Source organism: Festucalex cinctus, chromosome 20 (assembly GCF_051991245.1).
Source record: "Festucalex cinctus isolate MCC-2025b chromosome 20, RoL_Fcin_1.0, whole genome shotgun sequence".
NCBI lineage: Eukaryota > Metazoa > Chordata > Actinopteri > Syngnathiformes > Syngnathidae > Festucalex > Festucalex cinctus.
The window spans coordinates 13419468-13444392 of NC_135430.1; the positions used below are offsets into that span (position 1 = coordinate 13419468).

The 24925-nt window shown below is 40.8% G+C and overlaps 1 protein-coding gene across 3 annotated transcripts in view; it reads left to right on the forward strand.

Annotated features, from left to right (window-relative positions):
• The window catches only part of LOC144009466 (uncharacterized), a 164168-nt gene that overhangs the window by 131938 nt on the left and 7305 nt on the right, over window positions 1-24925 (forward strand). For all 3 annotated transcript variants that reach the window (XR_013280938.1, XM_077509209.1, XM_077509210.1), the window contains 3 exons: window positions 17651-17743; window positions 19159-19259; window positions 21636-21691. Coding sequence is in view for 2 of the 3 variants with exons in the window: in XM_077509209.1 (XP_077365335.1) it covers window positions 17651-17743; window positions 19159-19259; window positions 21636-21691 (250 nt within the window). In the remaining variant the exon portion in view is untranslated. The remainder of the gene's footprint in view (window positions 1-17650; window positions 17744-19158; window positions 19260-21635; window positions 21692-24925) is intronic.

Genomic DNA, 24925 nt, shown 5'->3' on the forward strand with positions numbered 1-24925 from the left:
CATTAGAAATCCATCCATCCATCCATTTTCTTGACCACTTATTCCTCACAAGGGTCGCGGGGGGTGCTGGAGCCTATCTCAGCTGGCTTTGGGCAGTAGGCAGGGGACACCCTGGACTGGTTGCCAGCCAATCGCAGGGCACACAGAGACGAACAACCATCCACACTCACAAGCACACCTAGGGACAATTCAGAGCTTTCAATTAACCTGCCAAGCATGTCTTTGGAATGTGGGAGGAGACCGGAGTACCCGGAGAAGACCCACGCGGGCACGGGGAGAACATGCAAACTCCACCCAGAAAGGCCGGAGCCTGGACTCGAACCGGTGTCCTCAGTACTGGGAGACGGACGTGCTAACCAGTCAACCACCCTCATTAGAAATTTAAGATAAAAATAATAATACTAATAATACATTTCGAAAAGTTGTTCACTAAACATGCTTTAAGACATTAAAAGAAATATCGGCTCCAAATATTGGTTATCCACTACTTCTGATAGTGTTATGCTCCTCCATGTTCCTTTTGCCTTGTGGCCCAGCCAAGCACATCATCCCCAAAATAAAAAACAGATCATGGATGCCCACTTTTCATGTCCCACTCTTCCTCCCCCTTCCTCCTCCTCCTCCTCCTCCTCATCTGTGATCTTGTCACACATGGAGTGCAACATTTGAAAGATATGATGAATAATAACCAAGTGAAAGTATGATGTCGGCTGACATGTTGACAGCCTTAATTCCTCCGCCATGAAACACCTGCCAATAACGCATGAAAAGTCCACAAGCAGGCGGAAGGAGGGATGGGGAAGGGAGGGGGGGGGGGGGGGGGGGTGATGGGTGGGGGCGCTCCCATGCAATGCTGCCGCCCCCTGCTGGTAAGCAGCTTTTGAAGCCTTCCCTCCTCCCCTCCCATGCCATTCAAACAGCCTCTCTTCCAATCCCCAACAGTATTTTTTTTAACAAATCCCATTTCTGAATGTTAAAATATATCCTTTCACCTTTAAAAAACTTTGTCCATAACATTTAAGTGAAGAAGATGAGGTACCTCAATATGAGGAATAGGATAGGGAGGGGAGTTAATTGTGCTCTCACATTCATCTTTAAAAAAAAAAAAAAAAAAAACTGCCAGAAGGTACATGACTCTAAACACTATATCCTCCCTCCTCAAATTGAATCCAAATAAATTCCACAGTGCTCTCACTAATGGTCACACTGACCGCAGGAGGCAAGTCTAACAAAATTAGTATGCAAAAGAGATGGCCTATCATGATATCTGAGGATGAATTGAGGGGGAGGAAAGGAAATGGGACGAAGAAGAAAAAAGAAAGACAATGGAATTTGGAGCGTGCAGACGTGTGCAGCCTCCCAATGGAAGCCGCATTGAAAACAACTTAACCCGCGCCAGCAGGTGGGATGGGATGCAAGAAGGGAGAAAATGCGGCACTCGTGGAAACATCTTTGATATTTAGTTGATTCGATGGCGCAGCTGAGGACGAAAACAAGCGATCCTCTGTCTCGGGATTATGAATGTGCGGCATGCTGAGACATCCATTTCGCCACTAAAACCAAATTAGACGTATATATACAACCGCTGCATTGCTTTGCACAAAGATAGTAAAAATGTGAAATTGTGATATTATACAATATTAATGTATTGATTCTTTCGAAAATTCATACAAATAGTTTGTTATGATAATGAGTTATACACTACAACACGGTGTATGAAGGGTGTAATAGAATAATAGCAATTAGCCTCTATAATTATTTAAAGAATGAAAATTTGAAAACAGTGATGTTCAAAAAGTAATATAAAAATGATCAAATTGATCACTATAATAGTTTAAAAAGCGAATTAAATGATATATTAAATAGCCTACATAAATTTTCTTTAAATATTTCATTTAAATTAAATATTTATCCGTCCATCCATTTTCTTACATGATGGAGCATTGTAAGTTCAACTGTAAAAATATATACAATATATGTGTAGAATATAATACAATTAGAATAAAACATTTTATTTTGATTTTAATTTGAATATAATTCAATCCAATTATTTTACTTAATAATTAGCATTTTTGCACGGGGCAATAAAACTTATAATGCTTATAAAAAGGGTGAAATAAAATATAAAACCTGACAAAATCGTGATTAATTTCATGATTCCAAAATAACAGAAACACGTCGTAAATGTATTTATTGAGTATGATCATTATAATAGCGTTGTTCTATAGTGGCTGAAAAGTATTCCCATGCAATCACGGCCGGAAGCCTCGCGGGCCTCGGTTGTTCTTCGTCTTCATCTTCCTCCTCCTCTTCCTCGTGAATGTTAATCGCAGCGTTTCCGAATCATAAACGCCGACATAAATCAACGGACTACAATATTACGCTCCACTTTTTTAATGTCCCCCTACGTGGTGCGCAGGAGCTGCGGAATAAATCACCTCAGCCGCCCTGCGTGCTGCTTCTGCACGCTTGCAAGCTTCAGCCTGCCATTTGCAACCCCCCTCTTATTTTTCTGCGCATAAAAGATGAAGGCCTCATTTAGTCATCAATGGACATTCCATTGTATTTTTTTTTCTCTCTCTTTTTTTTTATTGTCGTTATTATTCAAATGTGCTCCGTTTCATCCGTCAACTGCGATGGCGAGTTTCGTTCGAAGTGTCATCAAATGAAAAGGATGATCATGATTATGAGGAAAATATGGGAACGTTCCCACGCGCTAAATATTTAAAATGACAAGCAATAATAAAGAGTTGTGTGAGTGGGGGTATATTTCCAATTAAAAATTAAAACACTGTGAATGTATTGAACTTAAAACTAATTTCCCCTTGTGGCTTCTGTAATAAGTCTAATGAAAATGTATATACTATGATTATTTAGTAGTAAAGAGCACAAAAATAAAACAGAATTATGATGAAAACAAATTGAAAGTATAAATAAATTATCTTAATAGTACAAATGAATTATTAAATGTTTTGATAGCACTAAAATGGGCTTCTCAGTTGAACTTGATGTGATTTTATTTAATATTTAATAGTAATGTACTCTATGTTCAGTATTTCAAAGGTGGGCAACATTTTTTCCCATTAGAGGACCATTCTGGTTAATAAATTAAATTTAGTATTTAAAAATAATAATAATAATTAACTGTCTTTGATTGTTTTCATGAATTTTTTCTTATTTACAATTTTTTCCCTACACACTTTTTTTTTATAAAAAAAATGTATATAGGCAGAATTATGTACAGCTTAAGCTTTATTAAAAAAATAAAATAAAAAAAATAGTGAGATTACACACTTTTTCAACCTATGGTGTATAAACTCAGTCCATTTACCATCCAAGAGTGACCATTTTATTACTAAATTGTTAAAATTAAAAAATTACAAATAAAATAATAACTATTAAATGTTCAGAATACTCCATTCAGCCTAAAATGATTACATCTTTTAATAGAAATATATTTTGGGGGTAATTTTACACCTTTAATTACAAATAATCTTATTTACTATATTATGAAACACAATTTCAATTGTAGGAAACTTTTTTCCTATTAGGGGAACATTTCATTTGTGATCATGAATGGTAGAAAAAATGAAAATTATGTGTTATGTACCAGTTCTTGACTTTGTATTTCCTACTAGGCCCAAAATGGCCTCCTGCTTCCTTAACCCTTGCATTAATTACTAGAAGATATTCATGTATGTCCGGTTTTGCAGCAACTTCAAGCCACTTTTGTTCTTGTGTGAAGTTGTGAGTGTCCACGCACGCATGCACCTCAGCCTCCTCCATCCTGCTGCATGTGATAGCCTCCACGAGGGGTTTCATATTTCCCCCGTCCCTCATGCCATCCCAGCATGGAGGCCCCGTAATGTGCACGTCTCCGCACCGCCACGCAACCACTAAATGGGGCCCATTTGCACATCTTCCCTCACGTCCAATCCCATTGCTCCGCCGTTGTCTTTTTTTTTTTAATGCGACTTCATTTCAAGATAATACTTTTCCCCCCACAACGTCCTTCATCATTTATTGTGTGTGTGTGTCTGTGAAAAATTAATGCCTTTAATTTTGCTTGATGGCAACATCAGTGCGGCTCTGTAAATTGCGCTTTAATGAGATTTTGCTACAGGGGATAATCTGAGAGAGAGTGGGGGGGATGAATATAAAAAAAAAAAAACATCTTGCAAACATCTGTAGACCTTCCACATCGGAGACCCCCGTAAATCTGCAGGGGTCTCTCCGGGATGAGTGCACAGAAAATGTCCGCTTGATCAACACGACTCGATCGTTCCCAGAGTGTTTGAAGATCCGCTGGACTAAATCAGGGACAACTTCAATCTGAAGCATAAATGTCGTAAATGTCAGAAGTTGACAAAGATCAAACGCTGAGAACCAATGGGAAGCATTTTTTTGTTTTGGGCAAAAAACAAAAACAAGAAAGATGTGAGCACGCAAAGTCACAACAACAACAACAACAACAACAACCCTAAATAACATCCGGAATCAAAGTGGTACTACTTAAATTTACTGTCTTCCACCCATGCTGGGCCGCTGCTGTCTCTACAGCCAATCTGAAGACCCGGTACCTTTCTTTTGGCCAACATATCCATCTCTTCTTTAACCACCTTCTTACCTACATAGCAAGCCTCATCATGCCTCCAATGGATACAAAAAGTCTCGTTTTGTAGGCCTTTACTGACATGAAGCTTGAAAGTTTTGTGCTAACATGGGCAGCTATTCGGAACTGTTCATAATTCCTTCCACCTTGTCTAAGGTTTTGGTATTGAGCAGTGTTTTGTTTGCACCACATACCTTTTGCTGTTATGGCAATAAAGTTTAACCTTTGTTCCATCAGAGAAGAAACTTGAGAGGATATGGAGATTTTATATTACCTAAATTTAGAACTGTTCGTAAAAGTTTTTGTGTGTCTGTGCGTGGGGTCAAACTTTGGAACAGCTTAGAGGTACAACACAAGCGATGCCAAAACATCCACAGATTCAAACTGTCTTACAAACATATGCTTTGGTCTCAGTATTTGAAGAGTGGATCTTAAACCAACATCTATCTTTCAACTTATTGTGATAGAGTCTACTTGCTGCCTTCTTATTTTACAAACTATCTATCGCCACTGTTGGTATGCTTGTGTCTTAGAATTATTGATATGTGCCATTTGTGGACTCGTTTTGTTTCTAGTTTGTCTTTTACCCAAGCTGGTATTATTTTTTATTACCATTGCTGGTATGAGCTGTTGATGTCGTGTTACTTAATTAACATATTGTTTGTAAACACAAGTTTTTCAGTATTATGACAACCGCTGTTGGTTAGTGCAAGTTTGTAGGAAAGTAGCTAAATTTGTTTCGATACTAATGATATTGGGGGTGGGACTTAAGTTTTTCTTCCTCCCACTCCTTTTCAGTCTAGGTTTAGAAAAATTTGTCTAGAAAAATTGATATATTGTTAATGTTGATTATTGTCTGAAATAAATGAACAAATGAAAATGAAATTAATGAGAAAAAAACTCTCCCAAACAGGTAAAAACATGTATATATTCTTTCATTGTATGTTGAAAAGATCTTTATTATTTAGTAATATTTTTAGTTTCGTTTAGTTGTGCAGGTGACAAGAATATTGGGGAAACGGTTTTGATAAGGATTCTTTCTTGGTTCTAATTTTCTAAATTTATTTAAAACTGCAATTGACCAGGGGTGTGTAGACTTCCTATATCCACTGGACTTCCTACATGGCTATTACCTACCTACCTACCTGTTTTTGACCAACCTCGCTGTCTTAGTTCCTTACCTACAGTTGTGCTCATAGGTTTGCATACCTTTGGTGTATGCAAACCTATGAGCACAACTGCATGGTGAGAAAATGGCTTAACACTCATGAAATCCAAAATTATTGTCAACACGTCTGCACGCTTTCTGGTAGACTCCACACTGAAAACATCCTCCTTGAACAGCTCCTTGTCAGCACTCACTGAAGAAGCTTAAAAGCAGGACACTTTCCTCCAAGTGGACCTACCAAGCTACATTTCTTCCTTCACATTCCTTAAAAGCAAGAATCAAAGTGAATTAACCATGTTGTACATCTTTAACACCACCGCCTCTGCTGAGCCAATCTTAAGGTCAAGCGCGAACGCCTCTCTTTATTTTTCTTTTTTTTTTTTTTTTTTTTTAACACCTCCGTCCACATCCTCCACCTGGTTTGTATGTTCCCTCATTATCTCTACATTACCCTGCCCCGGTCGTCGTGGAAACGGTGCTAATTACAGAGCAGACGGCCACCTGCAAGGTGGGATGCTGTGAAAGTGAGTGAGGGAAGGGATGGTGGGTTTTGAGGGGGTGGAGGTTCTCGTAACGACATTCGACGTCCACTCGGAGGAGAGTGTCCTGCTTTTAAGACTGGATGCTTCTCAGTGACAGCTGACAAGGTTTTCAGCGTGAAGTCCACAAGCAAGCGCACAGATGTGTTGACATTCTCATCAACAATTATTCATAAAAAGAAGTCAGTATAAACAACAAGAGGCAATCCATCGATTGAGCTACTCATTTAACTATATCTACCCATTCATCTGTTTTTCAACAACCATCTATTGACCAGTCTACTATATATCCATTGATTGATTCTTACAAAAATTACTCCAAGAGCACAGTGACGACTCATCCAGGATGAACCAAGTACATTATCTAAAGGATTGCAGGCATCCCTTGCCTCAAATAAAGGTCAGTGTTCATGACTCAGCAATAAGGAAGAGGCTGAAAATGACAGATCCATGGCAGGGTTCCAAGGTGAAAACACTTTTGACCAATAAGGGCATCTTTTGGAGTGTCTATTTTGTTACATCTGGAGTACCAACAGCAAAACGTGGTGGTAGTGTGACGATCTGGGGCTGCTTTGGCACTTCAGGACCTGGACGACTTACCAGAAAATGCTGAGGGAGAATGTTCAGTGCAGATACTTTTTCACGGCACTGTACCTATCCAGTAATCTTATTTAGTTATCTTTTCACTCATCTTGTGGGTAGTCCAAGTGCTGACTTAAAACCAATCCTCTTCTCCGACTTCCTGCGCACAGAAGTCTAAGATTGCAAGTTGCTTCCATATCCAGTAAGACAAAAAATATAATCATAGCCCAAAAAAGGCTGAAAAATAGAAACGTGTCAAGAATGGACAGTGATATCATAAGGTCGGAAGCATCATGAGGCCACCAAAAGAAATAACAGCTCAGCCCTCCCTTACATGGCTTCCCCTAGTGTGGTCCCCTGCAGGGGTCGCTCGTCACTCTCATCAGCTCTGCTTGCAGGTCAATTGGAGCAGCAAGTGGTCGAAAAAAAAGATGATGCACCCGGCCATGACGAGATCCGAGTCATAAAACAAGCCAGTGAGGAAAGGGAGAGATTTGTGCTACATTTGCTCAGTACATAAACGCATCAAACCCGCTTCTGCGAGCCTTCCAGGTTTTGCCCATGTGATTCCCACTTGGGGAGGAGAAAAAGACCTGCCGGGCCAAATTGAGTGGGGAGCCTTAGCTGGACTAATGAAGAGGCCCAGAGGATATTTGCAGGGTCACGCTAAGGATGTGGCACAAGAAAAATTAGGCATTAAGCGCGAATGCCACTTCAAACTACCGTCGGCGTCGTTGCCAGGCAAAGGGTCGCCTCGCTTTCCCGTCTTATTTATTCAAGTCCTTTCTGGAAATGAGATGATTATTCACGGAGTATCTGCATGGGTCGTGATGTTGCTGTCAGCCCGCAGAGCCACAAGAAGTGGAAGAAATTAGCATTTATTCAGGGCCAGCGGACTTTTATTGGCAGTAACGTGCAGAAGAGGTGAAAACCCCGCAGGAAATGTCAGTTTGAAGATGCATAAAATGACTATTAAGGCAGTCGGATCAAGCTCAGTGGTAAATTCAAATAGTGCCACTTTTCAGAGATGGTATGCTGGACACTTAAACATACGTGATATGAGGTACAGTTAACTTATTCCAATCCAGAAACGTGTAAACACGTTTTTTCATATATACTTTGTCGTTTTCTCCCAAAAACGTATTTACACTTTTTTTTAATGCAAAGCAGACAGAAGACTTTGCAGCTTCTGACATGAAGAGGTGGCTTAAAGCAGTGGTAGTTAGGAAAAAAAAAAAAAAAAAAGGCCATCACGTGGCAGCAGACTATATGAGATCAGCCAGGGCCATGTTGCAACAAGCTCTTTTTGTCACATATTTTCACCAGGAATGTGAATATTGATGAAATTTAACTATATTGCTCCAAAACGGAAATGGATACAAATACACTTTTTTTTTTCTTGATGAAAGGAGAGACGCTAATCTTTCTTTTGGTAGATTCCATGTTTTTATAGCAATGAAACACAATATTCCGTGGGCCTTGCAAAATCAGTCAAAATCCAGTAAAACAGCGAATGGGGTTGCTTCACTGGGGTTTCTTGAAGTTAACAGTCAAAAGAAAAGTCTTACTGTTAAGAGTTAAAATCCACTACCTTTGATCATACCAACTTCTAAAATTCAAAGATTATTTTAATTTTTTCCCCCTGACACTATACGTTGAAGTTTGCTGCTTTGTTGCAGGCGTGATGTCTTTTTAAACAAAGTAATTTGTTGACAAACGCTGGAACGGGATCACGTCACTTGTTGGTTCCAATTGATGTCTTGACTACATCAAGCTGAAAGCGTTCACTAGCGAGCCACAAACATCAGTCAGTTTTACCCGTGAAGACAACTCTCAGCTGTTCATCATCATCCCAATGTTTTCTTGAGACAAAAGCCGACGCAATTACATTTGCTTGATGAATTCCGTTCTTCTACGTTGTTTGATAAATAAGGAAATTCGTCAAAGGCGCACTCAACGTTTGGTAATTAAAGTGAAAAATTCTGTCACAATGTAAATCCTTAATTGGACTCCCGGAGAGACGTTCGAAACGTGTCTGGAATAAACGGCGGGATGAGCACGGACGGGAAAACGGAGCGCGCTGAAATGTGGCCCTGGAAGTTCAATTAATCACCAGGTAGAGAAAAGGAGCAATTTAGCATAGCTCATTCAGGGAATCGCCCGGCCCAGGTAATGCACTTTTAATCATGCCTCGCCGGGAGCTCGGCGGAACAGTAACATGGAGAGAAGTTAAACATTCTGGAGGGATAATTTTTTGGCTCCGTGGTGCAAAATGTTCTACTTTAAACAAGGCTGAATTAATAGAGACGGTGAGCGGTCTGCTTTCCTCGACACGACGCCTGTGCTTATTTGTAATGTTGACACTGGTGACTTGTGCAGACTGTAAATACCTCTTGCTGCATGTTTGTCAGAGTATGCTAGAAGCATGCGGCAAGGACTTTATTAGCAGGGGCCATCGGCAGCTGACACCCTGGATTGGTTTCGAACCCGGGGACTGGACTGGATTAGATTGGTCACCTGTAGTCGTAAGGACCAGAACCAGAATCCATCACTGTATTTTCTGAACCACCTGTTTTAGTCAGGTTGGAGTGGTCACCAATCAGTCATAGGGATCCCACATGGATCCCTGCAGAGGATCGGACTTTTTGCAATCACAGGTATCAGAACCCTTCCATCCTTTTGTGGAAGTAGTACAAAGGGCTTCAGGAAATCTTGTTCCAAAAGTCCTGTGAGGACATCACAGACGAACAGGCCTCCCACGGAGGAGTGTCTCGGTAGGACAGGAATTGCCTCTGAACCCGCAGGACCACGTCCACGTGAACTGCAACCTGGACTAGTCCTCTGTTAATGGCATTTCAACATATCCATTCATTTTGTACACTGCTTGGACTCGAGTGGGCTACATGACCCTTTGTGAGTTCATTTTCATTGATCTGTACCACCTGAGCCCTGGAACCACGAATAAGTCGAAGAACTCATCCATTTTCTAAACTGCATGAACTACATCCTGGACTTGTTGCAGGAATCTCTTCAAGAATTCCGGTTTCAAAAGTCCTGTAAGAAGACGGGACATGACTTCCGTTAAGTAATGTTCGGGTAGTGGAGAAAGCATCTCGGAACCCATCCATATCCAGACAGATTACCCCCTGCACTGGTCACTAGTCACCAGTTGCAGACACCACAAGCCATCCATTTCAGATACTCATTCGATTCTTTTAGATTTCACCATAGACTAGAATAATTTGCAGAAAGTATACTTTCTTCAGATTATAATCTGCCATTCTCAACTGACACAACTCAAATTCATAAAAGTAAGAACGCCACTGAATGGTTTCATAACATCTATTTTATTCTGTGCATCTATAAACATCTTGAATTCCGAGCCATGGTGTGCTGCTTGGACGAAAAAAAAAATAAAAATCATAATAGGAATGATCCAACTTCTTCTGCTGTGTCATTAAGACCACCCCGTCTCCTCCAGCCATCTGGGAAGCACACACCTGCGCTCGTAATGGATTCCCTCCTCCGTGCGGCGGCCTGTCACGGGAGCTGTCATTCCGAGATCATCAAGCGGAAGGCGCCGCACCTTCTGAGTACCTGGCACGCATAATTATGGATATTGAGAGACTTTGGAAATGATCCATTTAAACGACTCTGTCGCCAGAGGAGCTGTTATGCCGCTTTTGTTTCCATTTTGAATGTTCACGCCGCGGTGCACTTAAAGTGCAACCGGCGGTGTGTATTTGGAGCTTTGTTGAGCAACGCGGATGCCAAGTAATGATACACTCAAGACACGGAAGAAACTAACCATCCGTTTTCCATAACGTTTACTTCGATATCCCAGCTGAGTTTGGGTGAGAGGAGAATTACGCCCTGGACTGGACACCTGACATTCACGTTTTAGAATCATGGTCGAACCAAACGCATTTTTTGGAATGTGGGACGAAGTCAAAGTATCTGAAGAAAACCCTTGCAAGTATAGGGGAAACATGCAAACTCCACACTGGTTTCTAACCTCAAAACTGTCGGCAGATGTGCAAACCTCTCACTTCTCCCCATCACAGAACCAAAAGCTGTGTTTATCCCAATCATATCTCAGACCCTATTTTTTCAGATGAAAACCGCTAAGCTCATCTGAACTTTATTGTCAAACGATGGCATTTTAACACATATGTCTTCGTAACAAGACTTTGAGGCAGAATGCTGCCAAAGTGCGAGTGTCATTCCGGTCTGCCACAATCACAGAGTCGGACTCGGCAAGACCTGCAATCATAAATACTGAACAGGTTTAACATTTACGATTGTCGCTTGACTGTTTCCTGACCAGATCGGAAAGGGAATATCACTCGACGCACCACATACCATAGGATTATCTTTCAGACGTTCGATAATAGATCCATTGCTCACTTTGAACAGAAGTTGGTAGTGCTGTCACTATCGAATATTTTTAGGATCCATTAATCTCCCGATTATTTAATCGATTAATCAACTAATCGGATTAATTTCAATTTTCCTTTGAAGTGTATTAGGAAAGCATTTCTTCCCCTGATTATTGTTTATTAACCAGTAGTTGGTGGTTATTTCATACTTCGTATTGGTCTTATAATGTAAAAAAAAAATTTGGGGGGGGTTCTCGGCCATTGTTTTCCAAAGTAAAAACAGATGTTTGCAAAAGTCTTATTCTGATTAAGAAGAAGATAATCAGTCTTCTTTCATGAAGGACTACAGAAACCAGCGAACAATTACTGTTGATATGCTGAAATCAGAGCATTTTGACCATTTTAAATTAAAACATGGCTCCAAACGGTTACTTGGTTATTAAGAGTTGTCGAGTAATTTGATTTTCCATTACTTGTTGATTAATAGATTAATTTTGACAGTTCTAGAAGCGGGTAAAACTGCTCACATCTTGCCAGATTGTCAGTCTCTGTTTCTTTGGGCATTCTTGTGCAAACTTATTGAGGCAAGTAGCAGAAGGTGATTGGTGAGACACCTTTGAAGTGTCACACATTGTTCTGAAGATGCTAAGGAAAATGAAACGCAGCAAATGACGCCATCATCTCCTTTGAACTTGCTATAAGGTCGGTTTGCGCTCTGTCGGGGGGCATTGCGAGCGCGGCGTCCTGGTCACTCTTGTGCTCCGGCCATCAGATTTCTCTCCGTCCCCTCGCCCAATGTATCTGTTTCCAAATGGGCCTGACGCAGACCACAGACGTTCCCTGCTGAGGTCCTCTGAAACCAGAGACCCTTGAAGTGTCCGGTCCGCTCCCGCTCACATCCAAGACTCCAAATGTGGCCCCTGCTGCACAGGAGGCCTCGTGGTCAGCCCCAATTTTTGGAGAGTCCACCTACCCTCCGGTGGCAACCTCCTGCGGCCCGGGGAGCAGACCACCCCGGGCTGGTCAGCAACCCCTGCTTACACCTGCCATAAAACTTAAAAGCTCCAGTCCCATCCCGCGGCTTTGAAGTGTTCAAAGCATAGCTCACCGGCCCGACCTTTGCTGCCGCTCTGGCCGCAACACATGTTCTGCAGCCATGTAGAAAGGCGAGGGCCCCGGCCGCAGACAAGGCGGGATTGTTTACCTACATGTGCGAAGTGTAAGGGCCAGTGCGCGGCGGCCATGCGTGCAGCCCCGTCGTTCCCACGCGGGGTTGAAGAGGACGCTTGTGTTTGTGGCGCCCATGTGTTCCACATGACTTTCGCTGCGTTTCTCACACGTCCACTGACACCACCGAGTCAATGTACTTGGAAAACACGGAATAAATTTGAAACTGTAGCATAACCATTTTGCTTCCACGTTGTCTTTAAGCCAGGATGTAGGATTTTGAAAAGAGTGGCCGAGAACTGACACATTTGTAGTCTGCAGGCAAATTACAAAAGATTTTGTTGATCTGTCCATCCATTTTCCTAAGCGTTTCTTCCTCAGAAGGGTCGCGCGGGTGCTGAAGCCTATCCCAGCTGGCTTCGGGCAATAGGCAGGGTACACCCTGAACTCGCTGCCAGCCAATCGCAGGTTTTTTTTTCTTCAACTTTTAGTGTCAATCTACTTCCATGAATGTTCATAAATCGTAATATCTTTTGAGGGTAATTTGCATACTCAATCTTATGATCAGCCGATGTGCACTCACAACTGTCAGCCTAGTGATTAAGGGTGTCACGATATCGCGATATTAAAACTGTCACAATATATCGTTGTCATATCGTGATGTTAAAAGCAGCACATCTGTTAAAAAAATGGGATGATTTCTACTTGTGCAGTTCTGTCACCCTCTGGTGGCTAGTTTTTTTTAGTGCAGATGAATTTTTACAAGGCATGTTTTGGCCCTTCTATGTTTAAAATCCATGCTAATGTCAGATGGAGGGGAATGTAATATGCTTGTGTACAGAGTCAACATGTGAACTCAATGTGTGCTTTTTAATGTATATATTATCTAGAATATTTTTCTAATATTTTTCATTGCTGTAATGTACAAAAAACATTTTTTTTTTTTTTGTTTTTAGTATGAGCTCATTTTTGTTTTACAATATGAGCTCATTTTTTTACAATATTGTTACCTTTTTTGAATCACCAACCCCCCACAATATCGTGAAAATTATCGTATCGTGACCTTCATATTGTGATATCGTATCGATGTTTGGAAATCGTTATATGCCTTCTAGTAATGACTTTAATGGCTTCTCAAATGTGTCACTGCTCATATGTCAACGCTTGCCTATTATATTCCCTTCTCTCCTGCTACACTCCGCTCCACTACATTACTAAAAGTGCACTATGTCACGCTCTCCGGCTGTTTTACAGGGCATTAAAATGTGTGCCAGTACAGTAGGCCGATAATGACACAAGGCACTGTGTAAATGTCAAACAAAGGAGAGGCTGATCTACAGCCACCCATGGCCTCACACATTGCAGATTGCAAAACAAAAACAAAGTCGACAAAGCAAACAGCCTTAGTATGCTAGGCCAGAAAATGGATGGATGCATTGATTACATTTAATTGCATTATAGCATTATATATTTGAAGAACTTTTAGATATTACTCAACCCCCAAATAGCATACGCCTGTGAATTTGCACATGAAATATGTTGTTCCCGTTTGCTGAGCAATTAGGAGGCGGACCTTGATGACGTCACATGAATACGTCGAAGCCAAAGGCCTTGGCTAAGTATAACCAGAGAAATCTTTAGCGGCGAGACTCTTTTTGGCGCTCGGGGCTGTCGACACAAATGTTGCCGAGATGAAACACGGCAACCGTGTGGTGTCTGCACTGTGACCTGCGGAACGCGCCTTCAAAAGAGGACTCCCGGGTCGGTGTCAGGAGATTTCCCTTCCCGTGGTATTTTCCACACGCCCCCGCCCCTCGACTTTGCATGAACCGAAACGTCACATTAAAAGTGTAACAGGTCTGGAAAGTAGCAGCACAGGCTGTTAAAACAAAATAAAGGCGTGGGGGCTTTACGCATGGCGTCCGAGCCAGCGCGGCGGGAGCGGCGCATAAGCTCCGCGGCGTTCCACGCACGCCGCCATTAAAACGGTGCGAACGGGAAACCGTCAAGTGGAGCTGTCAACACCGCCCGGCCCTATACAAGCGTGATGGGTGTAAATCATATGAGGCCATTTTGAAACAACGCTGAGGTCCGCATGTCCACATAAACACACCCTTTGCCCCCCCCCCCCGCCTGCCATCTTTGCCACACCCTGCATTTTATATCTTGAATTCTTCTCATTCTATTGCTGATGACGCAATCAAGTAACGCTCCCTTTTGACTCACTTAACTGAATTGCTTCACACTGACTTTTGTTAAATAGAAAAGAAAGATCTTCACATTTTGCCCGATTGTCTTTATATGTATCGCTTTATTAGCTATCATACAATTTGCCGTCACGTATATCTGATCATATACCACACATTTATTTTGTTTAATTTTGTGATTGTCGGTGTGAAGTCCCTTCTCACACTGCACACCATGAGATAATCACAAATGATCATCATTTAGAGACAAACCTTTGCTGACTTTGATTGGAAGAAGAGTTTATTTGGGGGGTTGGTGTGGATCCCATTTCAGGTCATTTTCTGATTGGCTATCGTTCTGTTTGACATCGTAAATCCAAGAGTCCTGATGATCGTTAATATTGAACAAGTTCAACATTTATGATTGTTGGACTCAACAGACTCAACTCATCAGACACGTCTGATAATCATGTCTTTGCTGTCTTTGATCGGAAGAGGATAGAAATGCTCAATTTAGCCCTGATGATCGGTTTGTGTATACTTGTTTTTCTAATGTATTGCTGATTGTTCCATTTCATTTTAAAACCATGGCCTAAGTAGGTGTCAACCACACACACTGATTTGTAATTGTGAATATTGAACATGTCTAACATTTCGTTATACGCCCCACACCACATGATAATTGTTGAGCGAAATCTCACCTATGTTGACTTGGGACGAAAGGGCAGAAATATGCCCAGATTTGGCACGCTTATCTTCCACTGTAGCTGAAGTGACCTCCAAAATGTATGATTATGAGCGCTCTACTTTGGAGGTTCAAATAAAAAGTACGTAAAAGTAAAAGTACTTTGCGTTTGAGTGAATCTCTCATCGGGAGTCAAGCGAAGTGAATGCACTCTACGGCTAGTTAGGAGGACAAATCAAGCACAACACCACTTCCGCCTGCCCCCCCCTCCTCCAGACACCCGGCAACCCCTTGATGTCTTTCACTCTGCCGGGAGTCGACATGCCGAGAAGCTTTTGTGCTCCCGCCGCTCGAGCCGCGTCCACTAGAACTCCTTTCAGCCGGAGGAATTCCCGGAGAGGCCCCGACCGGGCCCGAGCGAGCACAACAGCCCTCTCCTCTTTTTGTGCTCGGCGAGGAGGAGTGCGAGGGGAGGCGGCGGGGGTCTTAAGGACGGATGCGGTCAGTCTATCGGGGGATAATAGAGGGCCGGCCAGCTGTCTGAGCCGCAACAAAGGGACCAGTCTCCTGTTAGGCCTTGTTTATTTTTGCCTCGTTTCCATGCAGACGCGCTACCTGGATGGGTGCATCCGCGTGAAGGGAGGGGCTCATTATTGAGACGTCACATCACGTCCACTTCACATAAGTTACAAGCCACGTTCATGATAAAAATAGGATTCTGTGAATGATAGTTTCTGCTTGTGCAAGAAACACCAGTACAATATTTTGTTTTCTTTTCATAATGTGCACTTTATACTTTTCATGTACAGCACATTTGAAGAATTTAACTTTTAAGTATAACATGTTTGCATTTGATCTTAGTGTTGTCTTTTATTTTATTTTTGTTAACTTAAAGGTGCAATAAATTTTTAATTGTATCATTGAATAATTTTTTTGTGTCAATGTTCAAAGTATGCATAAAACAAGTACAGCACATTTTTTTCTGGAAAATAACTTCTTTAATCAATTTATTGACAACTAATCGATTTTCAATTTTTGCAATCCTCAATGAAAGTAGGCTGATTTTTTTTTTTTTTTTTTTTGTTCCTCCAATAAGACATTTGCAAATATCTGCTTTTATTCTGGGTCTTCAATATTTTAGCCGATTTTCTTTGACCAAACAAGAAACCGAATCATAATCATCTTATGTTTGTACATTTTCTACACTGTCAATCTGAAAATTGATAAAATAGGATAAATAAAGTGATGGGTGTTTGTTTTTTTTGTTTTTTGTTTTTTTAAATAATTGACAGGGTAATCAATTATTAAATCATCGTTAGTTGCAGCCCCATTTTAATGTTATTGATTGTGCTGTTGTTTGAAGGGCCTCCATATTGTTTTTTAGCTGTCCAAATTTTGAAAAACAGTTTTTTGCTGCAGTATTGTTAGAGGTCAGAAATAACAAAATTAAAATTTGTGGCCGTAGACAAAGTGTCATTGTGGCACCATTGGAAAACGTGTTTTGTTTTGTTTTTTCAAACACAAAAACCTCTTCCAGCATCCCAGAGTAGTCGTCTATCTTTTCGCTGCATTGCCCCCCTTGCAATCCTTGGGTGGACTCTCTTTGATCCTTTTCATTTGCACCCCCGCCCCCCTCTCCTCCTTGTCTCCCCGCCATGCTTGAGAATTCTTGAGTTTGTCCATAGAAACGTGTCTTTTTTTTCCACGGGGATATTGATGTTTTTTGCCTCGCGGGGGTTATGATATGGTGGATCACAATCAGAAGACTGCAGACAATGCTGGCATTCATGCTAGGGGGTGGGGGAGGGGGGCTGATATGTCATGTTCATATCCTCATTTCTCCAATGAATACAAATATTTATCCAAGTGCTCCAGTAACCTCTGAAGCTTTTGTTGGAGCAACAACAGTCCCAAGAGCAGTCCATTCTTTTATTTATTCATGCACATGATGAGTTGGTTTCATGTTTTATTATTTAATTGCATGTTTGTTGTTTGTTAGTTATGCATTCATTTTTATTTATGAAGTTTTTTATTTTTATTTTACTTGAATGTTTTTTTTCTTTGTTGTATTTATTTTGGCATTTATTGGTTTCATCTATAATTATTTTAATTAATTATTCAATTGTATTGTTTGTATTTAATATTTTGTTATTGTTTGGTTCTGTTCTCATGGAATTTTATTTGTTTTACGTAACTCATTTATCTTTGAACTTGTTTTTTTAATGTATTATGTGTGATATATGATTGTATATTTAACTTGGATGAATTTATTCTTTTTTTGTTTTGTGATACATTGAGTTTATTTTATTCCTTCTTTATCTTCTCTTTTCAGTGCAATCGTTTTTCCTGTCCAAACATCCTGCATCAGTTTGACCTCTCCTCACTCGTACCCGAGCCGCAGGAGCCCGGCACTCCTCGAGCGGAGGTATTAAATCGACACCTTTCGGCCTTTTCTCAGCCTTTCTGCTGCGTGACGTGTCTGACGGAGCGCGCCGCCCCCCGCCGCTTTGTCGCCCTGTCACGCCAACAATGTTCATCCCCGCGACACCAATTTTCGCCGGCTTTTGCGAAAGCAGCAACGTTAGGGCGAGAAGAAGGGGCAAGGGGAGGAAAGGAGGGGAAGGGAGGGAGTGAGGAAGGCTTTCGCTTCAAGCATAATTCTCCTCAAACGCACAACATTCAATAACCTATCAAAGTATGACTCAATTCAATGGGTACCGTCTTCACACGGCATTTTTCAACTCCTTCCGGTGCAGATGATCAATCGGGCTTAAAGCAGTCCCAGAGCAGAACAGAAGCGAACCCCCTCCATTTTTTTTTTCTGCAGACACACAACACATGCAAAATTGTTGGTAGTCTTACGTTCAAGAAAGAAAACCACAATGGTCACTGGAATAGTTGTACAATGACATGAGTGGAATTTGCCAAAATGCTCATTTGACAAGCCACAAAGTTTGGAGGAGAATGTCCTTTTGACAGATGAGACAAAACTGCAGGTTTTTGGGCCAGCCACATAATTGAGGACGATGTTTACACGTGCATAAATGTAGCAATAGTAAGCTAGGTTGAAGCACATCCTGCAACTGGTTTGCTGTTTCCGGCATGGGGTGTCTTCAGTATGTACGGGGAGTAAAGATGGACCTATAGTTGTGGTTTGAACTTATTTTTAATTACGAAAAAGCATTCACATCTTTCCCTTGCAATTTTTTTTAACCTTCAAATATCAATTACATGGCGCTCTTAGAAAAAAATGATATACCTTCTCAATCCATATGGCAATGTTCTCTTGAAAATACCTGAATTTAAAGGGCTACTTTACTTATTTAGCCATTTTTGGCAGTCAAACATTAATATTTTGCCAATAATAAATTTGATATTTTCATTATTTTTCATGTACAATTAGTACCTTTAAAAACACATTTTGCAACTTGCTGACAACTGAAAATGACATCACAAGGGCTCAGATAACCAATCACAGCTCAGCTTGTGAATGTCACATGACCAAACCTAGAAAACAGCTGAGCTGTGATTGGTTACCTGAGCCCTTGTGATGTCATTTTCAGTCGACAGCAAGTTGCAAAATGGGTTTTTAAAGGTACTAATTGCACGTGAAAAATAATGAAAGTGTCAAATGAATTATAAACAAAATATTAACTTTTTATTGCTATAATGGGCTAAATAAGTGAAGTATCTCTTTAAGCAAATCCTTACAGATGATTGGGGGGAAAACTACAGTAATCTAAGAATCAAACTGCAGATTTACTTTGTTCAGTCGCTAACCTCCTTTGTCATTGACAAACTGACTCCTGTCATTGTTCTTCCCCTTTTTTTTTTTTTTAGGGATCTCAACATGCCAGAGGTCACAGTGTCATCAGCAGGTTACAAAAGAGACTGGAAGAGTCACAGAAAGGCAAGGAAGTGGATGTCCTATGACGTGCCTTGTAAGAATTTGAGTCTAGACAGCCCCCAAAAAGTTCATTCAAGCTTTTTTTTTTCATCCGCACGTTTAATCGGATTTAATGGACCTCTTAGTTTTACAAGAGAAAAAGTTTACTAACACGCTCCGAGAGGCTCAAAAGGACGCGTGACGGAGGCGCGCGTCCCCTCACAAAAGACACAATTGTCATTGGGGTGGGGGACATTGTCTTTGGGAGGGGGCAAAGGTCAAGTCCCCTTTCACTTCAAGTGTGCTGCTTTTCTATTCACCTCGACGCCACAACTTGCTGCAGCTCCTTGTTCTTGGGGAAGACCCTTTTGAAAACCCTTAAAGTGCCCCCAAACAACTCCCCCCCGCCCCCACACTCGCTCCTTCCTGCCTGGAAAGACAAACCTCCACCATAACGACAAAGAAAGTAAAGCATTTGTATGATTAGCGCAGCCAGCTGATTATTTGTTAGGGAGAATAAGTAGTGTTAATTGCGCGGCAGGTATAACGAGGGGGTCTAATCCTTCCCCCCGCTCACTATTGACTCCCGGCGGCTTTAATGAGGGGCAGGTAGGCGCTGCTTCCTGCTCGCCGCCGCACTCAAATGGGCCTCTCGCCGCTTGCAGCCGCGGACCCTGACTGTGTGCAGGAAACAATTGATTTGGGGCATCAACTTAATGACGCCGGCCAGGAATTAGACAAGGCCCTGGCTGGATTGTTTTTCTTCTTTTTTTTTCTCTCTCTCACACATGCACGTTCACAACCTCAGTCTCCTGCAACACTGCATGATGCTCAGGTCTAAGTGCAAACGTCTCAGGTATTTTTTATGCAAGCATACAGTATTTTCAGGATTATTGCACTGCCTTACATAATCTGGTTAACCAACAAAAATAAAAAATACACTTATTGGATTAATATATAGGTATACTTCAAATGAGGTTAAATGCCACATTGCCAACTATATAATTTTATGCTTAGATGGAAAAAAGATGTGTAACTGCATGGGGGAGCTAGCATAACATCCAGAAACATTTTATTATTTCTTATTATTTTAACATATTAAAAAAAAAAAATGCATCATGTTGACTCACTTTTTGGAAAAAATAATTTAACTTGGATTATATAGACTATATTGTATGGTTTTATCAGACACCTGGGTCTCAAAGTTAACGGCAGGAAAATGTAATGTACTAAAAAGAGTCATGAATGTAAATAATTACATTATGCCAACAAAACAAACAACTACACAATTTGTTGAAATATCCTTTAAATTATGTAAATGCTATTTCAAATAGATAGTATTTTTGAACTTGTAACTGGATGATAATCCTCTTAAAAAAAATGCTTTGCTTGACTTGTGTTTATGTATCATGTGAAAAAATACATTTTACTTCAGCGTATATGCATAAAATCTTTAAGCAACTGTATGCGTGCTACTTAGACATTAAGGCTAATTGAAGCATTTTAAATTCATGTGAGCGCTTCAACTCATAAAGTTGGCATAACAACCAGACACCTAGGTGAGAAACACTAATAAAAGAAATAATGTAATCAGTGCAAGAGTGAAGAATAAATTAGTAATTAACTGATAAAACAAACACTTTTTTTTATCCTGTTATATGCAGAAAAAAAGAGGTGGAATATTTTCCTATTTGACATTTTGTAGCTTATGCGTAGATGGAAGTTTCTAAAATACTGTATTTGTAAGTAAGAACTATCAACTTGGGTTATGTCGAATTATTTTTTGTTTAATAGATTGCAGCTCAACCAAATCATAATGTGAACACTAATTTTTCATATACTTCCACTTTGTTGACATGCATTTTATTTTAATAATTTTAAAAAAAAAAATGTTTCAATGAAATCAAGTAACTTAGCTGAATGATGGAGTTTTGCAAAAGTGTGGCCTTCCGTTTAAGCTTCCAGCGTTCCCTCCGCTGCAAAAAGTAGACCCTGACATGATTGTGATGATTGGTGTGATTATGTATGTGTTGCGGGGGGCATGATTAAGATGCAGTGACCCTCCACTGGGGGGGGCGTCCATATGCTTTGGCCGTCAAAGTGACACTTGCTGTCTGCTCAAAGGCTTTTTTCTCTCTCCCTCCTTTTGCATCGCCTTCCATCATATTAGCCGGCTTTTGTTTCAATGTGATTGACACGTCATAAAGCTCAGCGCCGTGCTGCTGATTATGCCGCGCCATTTGCATCGGACCATGAGCAATATGAAGATGACAACCTTTGTCAAGCACGGTGTTCAATCAATTCATTTACATTCAAGTGGTTTTGAGGTTATATATGACGTTAAACCGCCACCAAAAACGCAACTTCATTGGCTTTCCCCCAGCAAAAGAGACCTAATGCGCTTTTTTTTTTTTTTTTTTTTTTTTTGCAGGGAGACGTTATGGATGGCCCCCATTTGCATCCCACGGCGGGCCCACCTCCTCGCAGGTGATCGGCGTGTGGTAACGGGCAGCCAGCGGTGTCCTGACACCACAATAATAATAGTTAATAGAGCGTATTAAAAGACGCCGTCACGCGCGTCTTCATTAGGCCGCCACGGCCGCCATTTCATTTGCCTGCCAATTTATGGCCAATATTAAAAAAAAAAAAAAATGTATATCGTGCATAATGCTTTTTTTTCCCCCTGCGGGAGGTAATGAAATGGCCCCGAAAGTCGATGCATACATGTAAAGTGTTTTTTGTTTTTTTTGTTTTTTCCCCTCCTTCTTCCAATGTGACGTGTGAAATAGTGCACATAAAGCAGTGATTCATCCCATAATGCTTATGGCTTATGTTGATATATGATGATATGCTGTCTCGTTTTATCGACAGCACTTGTGCGTTTATGGCTTTGGCCGCATCGCAGGGACTCTTCTTCTTCTTCGCCATCTTTACAATCTTTCCTTCTTTCTTTCACTACTTCATTTGCCTGCATGTCAACCACTTCCAGGTCACACAATATGCAACATGGACAGAAGGATTCCAAATGTGGCCAGAGAGGAAATTCCGGCAAATGTCGGCGTCAATTGAGTTTTTCTTATTATTATTGTCTATTATTATTAGTAGTAGTAATAGTAGTAGTAGTAGTATTTTATAGTAAAGTTACGGTCTAAACAGGAATGCTGGGAAAATGAAGTAAAAGTCTAAGAGTACCTATAAAAAAAATAATAATAATAAAATCATATAACTTAAGTTGGATTAAGCACCCATAATCAGGTTTTGCCTGTGCTAATAAGCATTATAGATAAATTACATTTGTAAGGAATCGGGCAGGGCCACCTAGTTTATCAGTAAAAAAAAAAAAAAGTTTGGGTCCAGTGGTATAGTCAGTTAAAATAAAAAAAATATATCCTAATGATTTCATACCAATAATACAGGATGCACATGTAGGCTAAATAATAGAACTAAATAATGTGCATTGTGGAGAATGCATGTGCTAAAGTTAAATTTAATAAAATCAAACATGATTTACTCTATTACAAATAGGCCTTATTAACAAACCATTTTCTTTATCTGATATTTAAATCATCAATTTTTGATAATAGTTAAAAAACAAAAAAAACAAAAAACACAAAACAAAAAACACACACATGGCAATGCGTTTTTTATTGACGCGAGCAAGTTGTGTAGTGTGCATGTTCGGGCTGTACCTAATGATGTGTCCACTGTCCACGGCGTCTATCTCGGACGCAAAAGGAGCGGCAGCTGCAGGAAAGGCATGCGGGGTGGGGTGGCGTGGGTTAGGGGGGCAACAGGCGTATCGCCCGTGAAAGGGGACGGAGGGTGTCCCCATTCAGGCTGCAGGTGTGAACTAAATGTGGCACGTTTTTACAGGGTGTCCAGGAGCTACCAGGGGACTCTTTTTTTTTTTTTTTTTTTTTTTTTTTTTTTTTTTCTTTTCACAGTGGTCCTCGACCTACGACTGAGATCTGTTTGAAGTTACGAACTATGTTGGAGTGATAAGCGACGGTGTGTTAGGACCACCCCACTAGGTTATAGCACATCACTGCTGTTAGTGTTTTTTTGTTTTTTCAATAATATATTTTACGCTTTTACACGTGCCTGCAATCCTCTTCATCTCGCTGCAAAAGCTCCCACAAATATTTATGGTGGTTGTTGACAACATCAAGAGCCCACGCTCGCCAAAACTTTCCACATTTAACACAATCACACGCACACACTGTCCAGCTTGCCATCAGGCAATTGCTTGGGGCCCCTCAGCCAGCAGGGGCCCCATGAGGGCCAACAGATTTGACACAAACATCATAGCCTTCACATTATAAGCGCAGCAATGACAATTGAGAGGTCTCAAATTGAATTAATCAAGTTGTTGTTTTTCCTTGGGGGAAAAACATTTTATAGTAAAACTTTTATAAATAAGTAAACAATGCGGCCATTTATAACGACATTTATTTATAAAGTCATTCAAAAATAAGTAAGGCTTTGTTCGCGCTATTTAAAAAAAAAAAGACAATGGACACGAAGCCTATTACTATTATTATTATTATTATTATTATTATTATTATTATAAATCACCATTGCGTTCATTAAATAAATTTGCCAACCCACAACACAACAAAACCAATAAACAATCCAATTCAAGTCCCAGCATCAGCACAACAGAAAAGAACTTGTACAAAAAATAAACCAAACGACTTTAGTGGTATGTTCCATGGTCACGTGAAAACTGGAGCTTACCTATCATAAACCAAACTACCTTAGTGGTATAGCCCATGGTCACGTGACACCGGAAGCGCGGCAAAAGACTCTATTTATGTTTGCGTGAGAGAAGGGCTCGGTTTGGTCCAGTGTCATTTGTCCGGCGACAAGGAAGGACGCAGGTGAGCGTTTGCTGCGCCACGTCGAATGTGGGCGTCGAGTACTGTGCACCCTCAACGGGGTTAAATGAAAGAGTCCAGGCAGCCAATAAACAGTTTATGAAAGTGTAGAATTACTGCGGACGAACAGTTTTCGCCCTCAAATTTACGTGGCGGGAAATGCTCGCAGGTTACTGGTGCCGCTTTTATGCTACTGTCGTCGTAGCGTAACCTGACGCCGACCAAAGCAATATTAATTTTATTTCACACGCTTGTTTTTGGGCTTATCGTGTACATGAGTTTCATTTGCAAACGTTCCGGTAACTTCCGGGAGTCGCGATAATTGAAGACAGGTGTGCCCAATCAATGGCGTTCTGCTGAATTCGACGATGGTCGGAAGTCTGAAATATTCGAGTTCAAACCAGGAAGTGCGTCCAGGAGCGCTCCCTTGAACTCGGAAATTCCACTCGCGAAGTCGGGAAAAAAACAAGGACGCCGACTTCACCGGCGGACTACAATGTGACGTCACTCTGAATGGGGAAAACACACTTCACTCGAGTATAAAACTAGATAGCTTTCTTCATTCATAAATATTCACCATAATTTCATGTAACGCAACGTACGTGATAGTATTGCTGCTATATCTCTGCATGAAATTATACGGTAAACTACTTAACTGTATGAAATGCTTATGAAATAAGATTAAAACATTAAATGACGCAAAAATGTAAGTTTCCTGGAGGTCAAGTTGAGTTTTGAGGACCAAAATAAAAAAAACATTTATCACTATCCGCCATTTTGGTTGTTTACTTTCACCTCGAACGCTTTGAGGTCAGAACTGGGAAGTTTCAACTCGGATATTTCT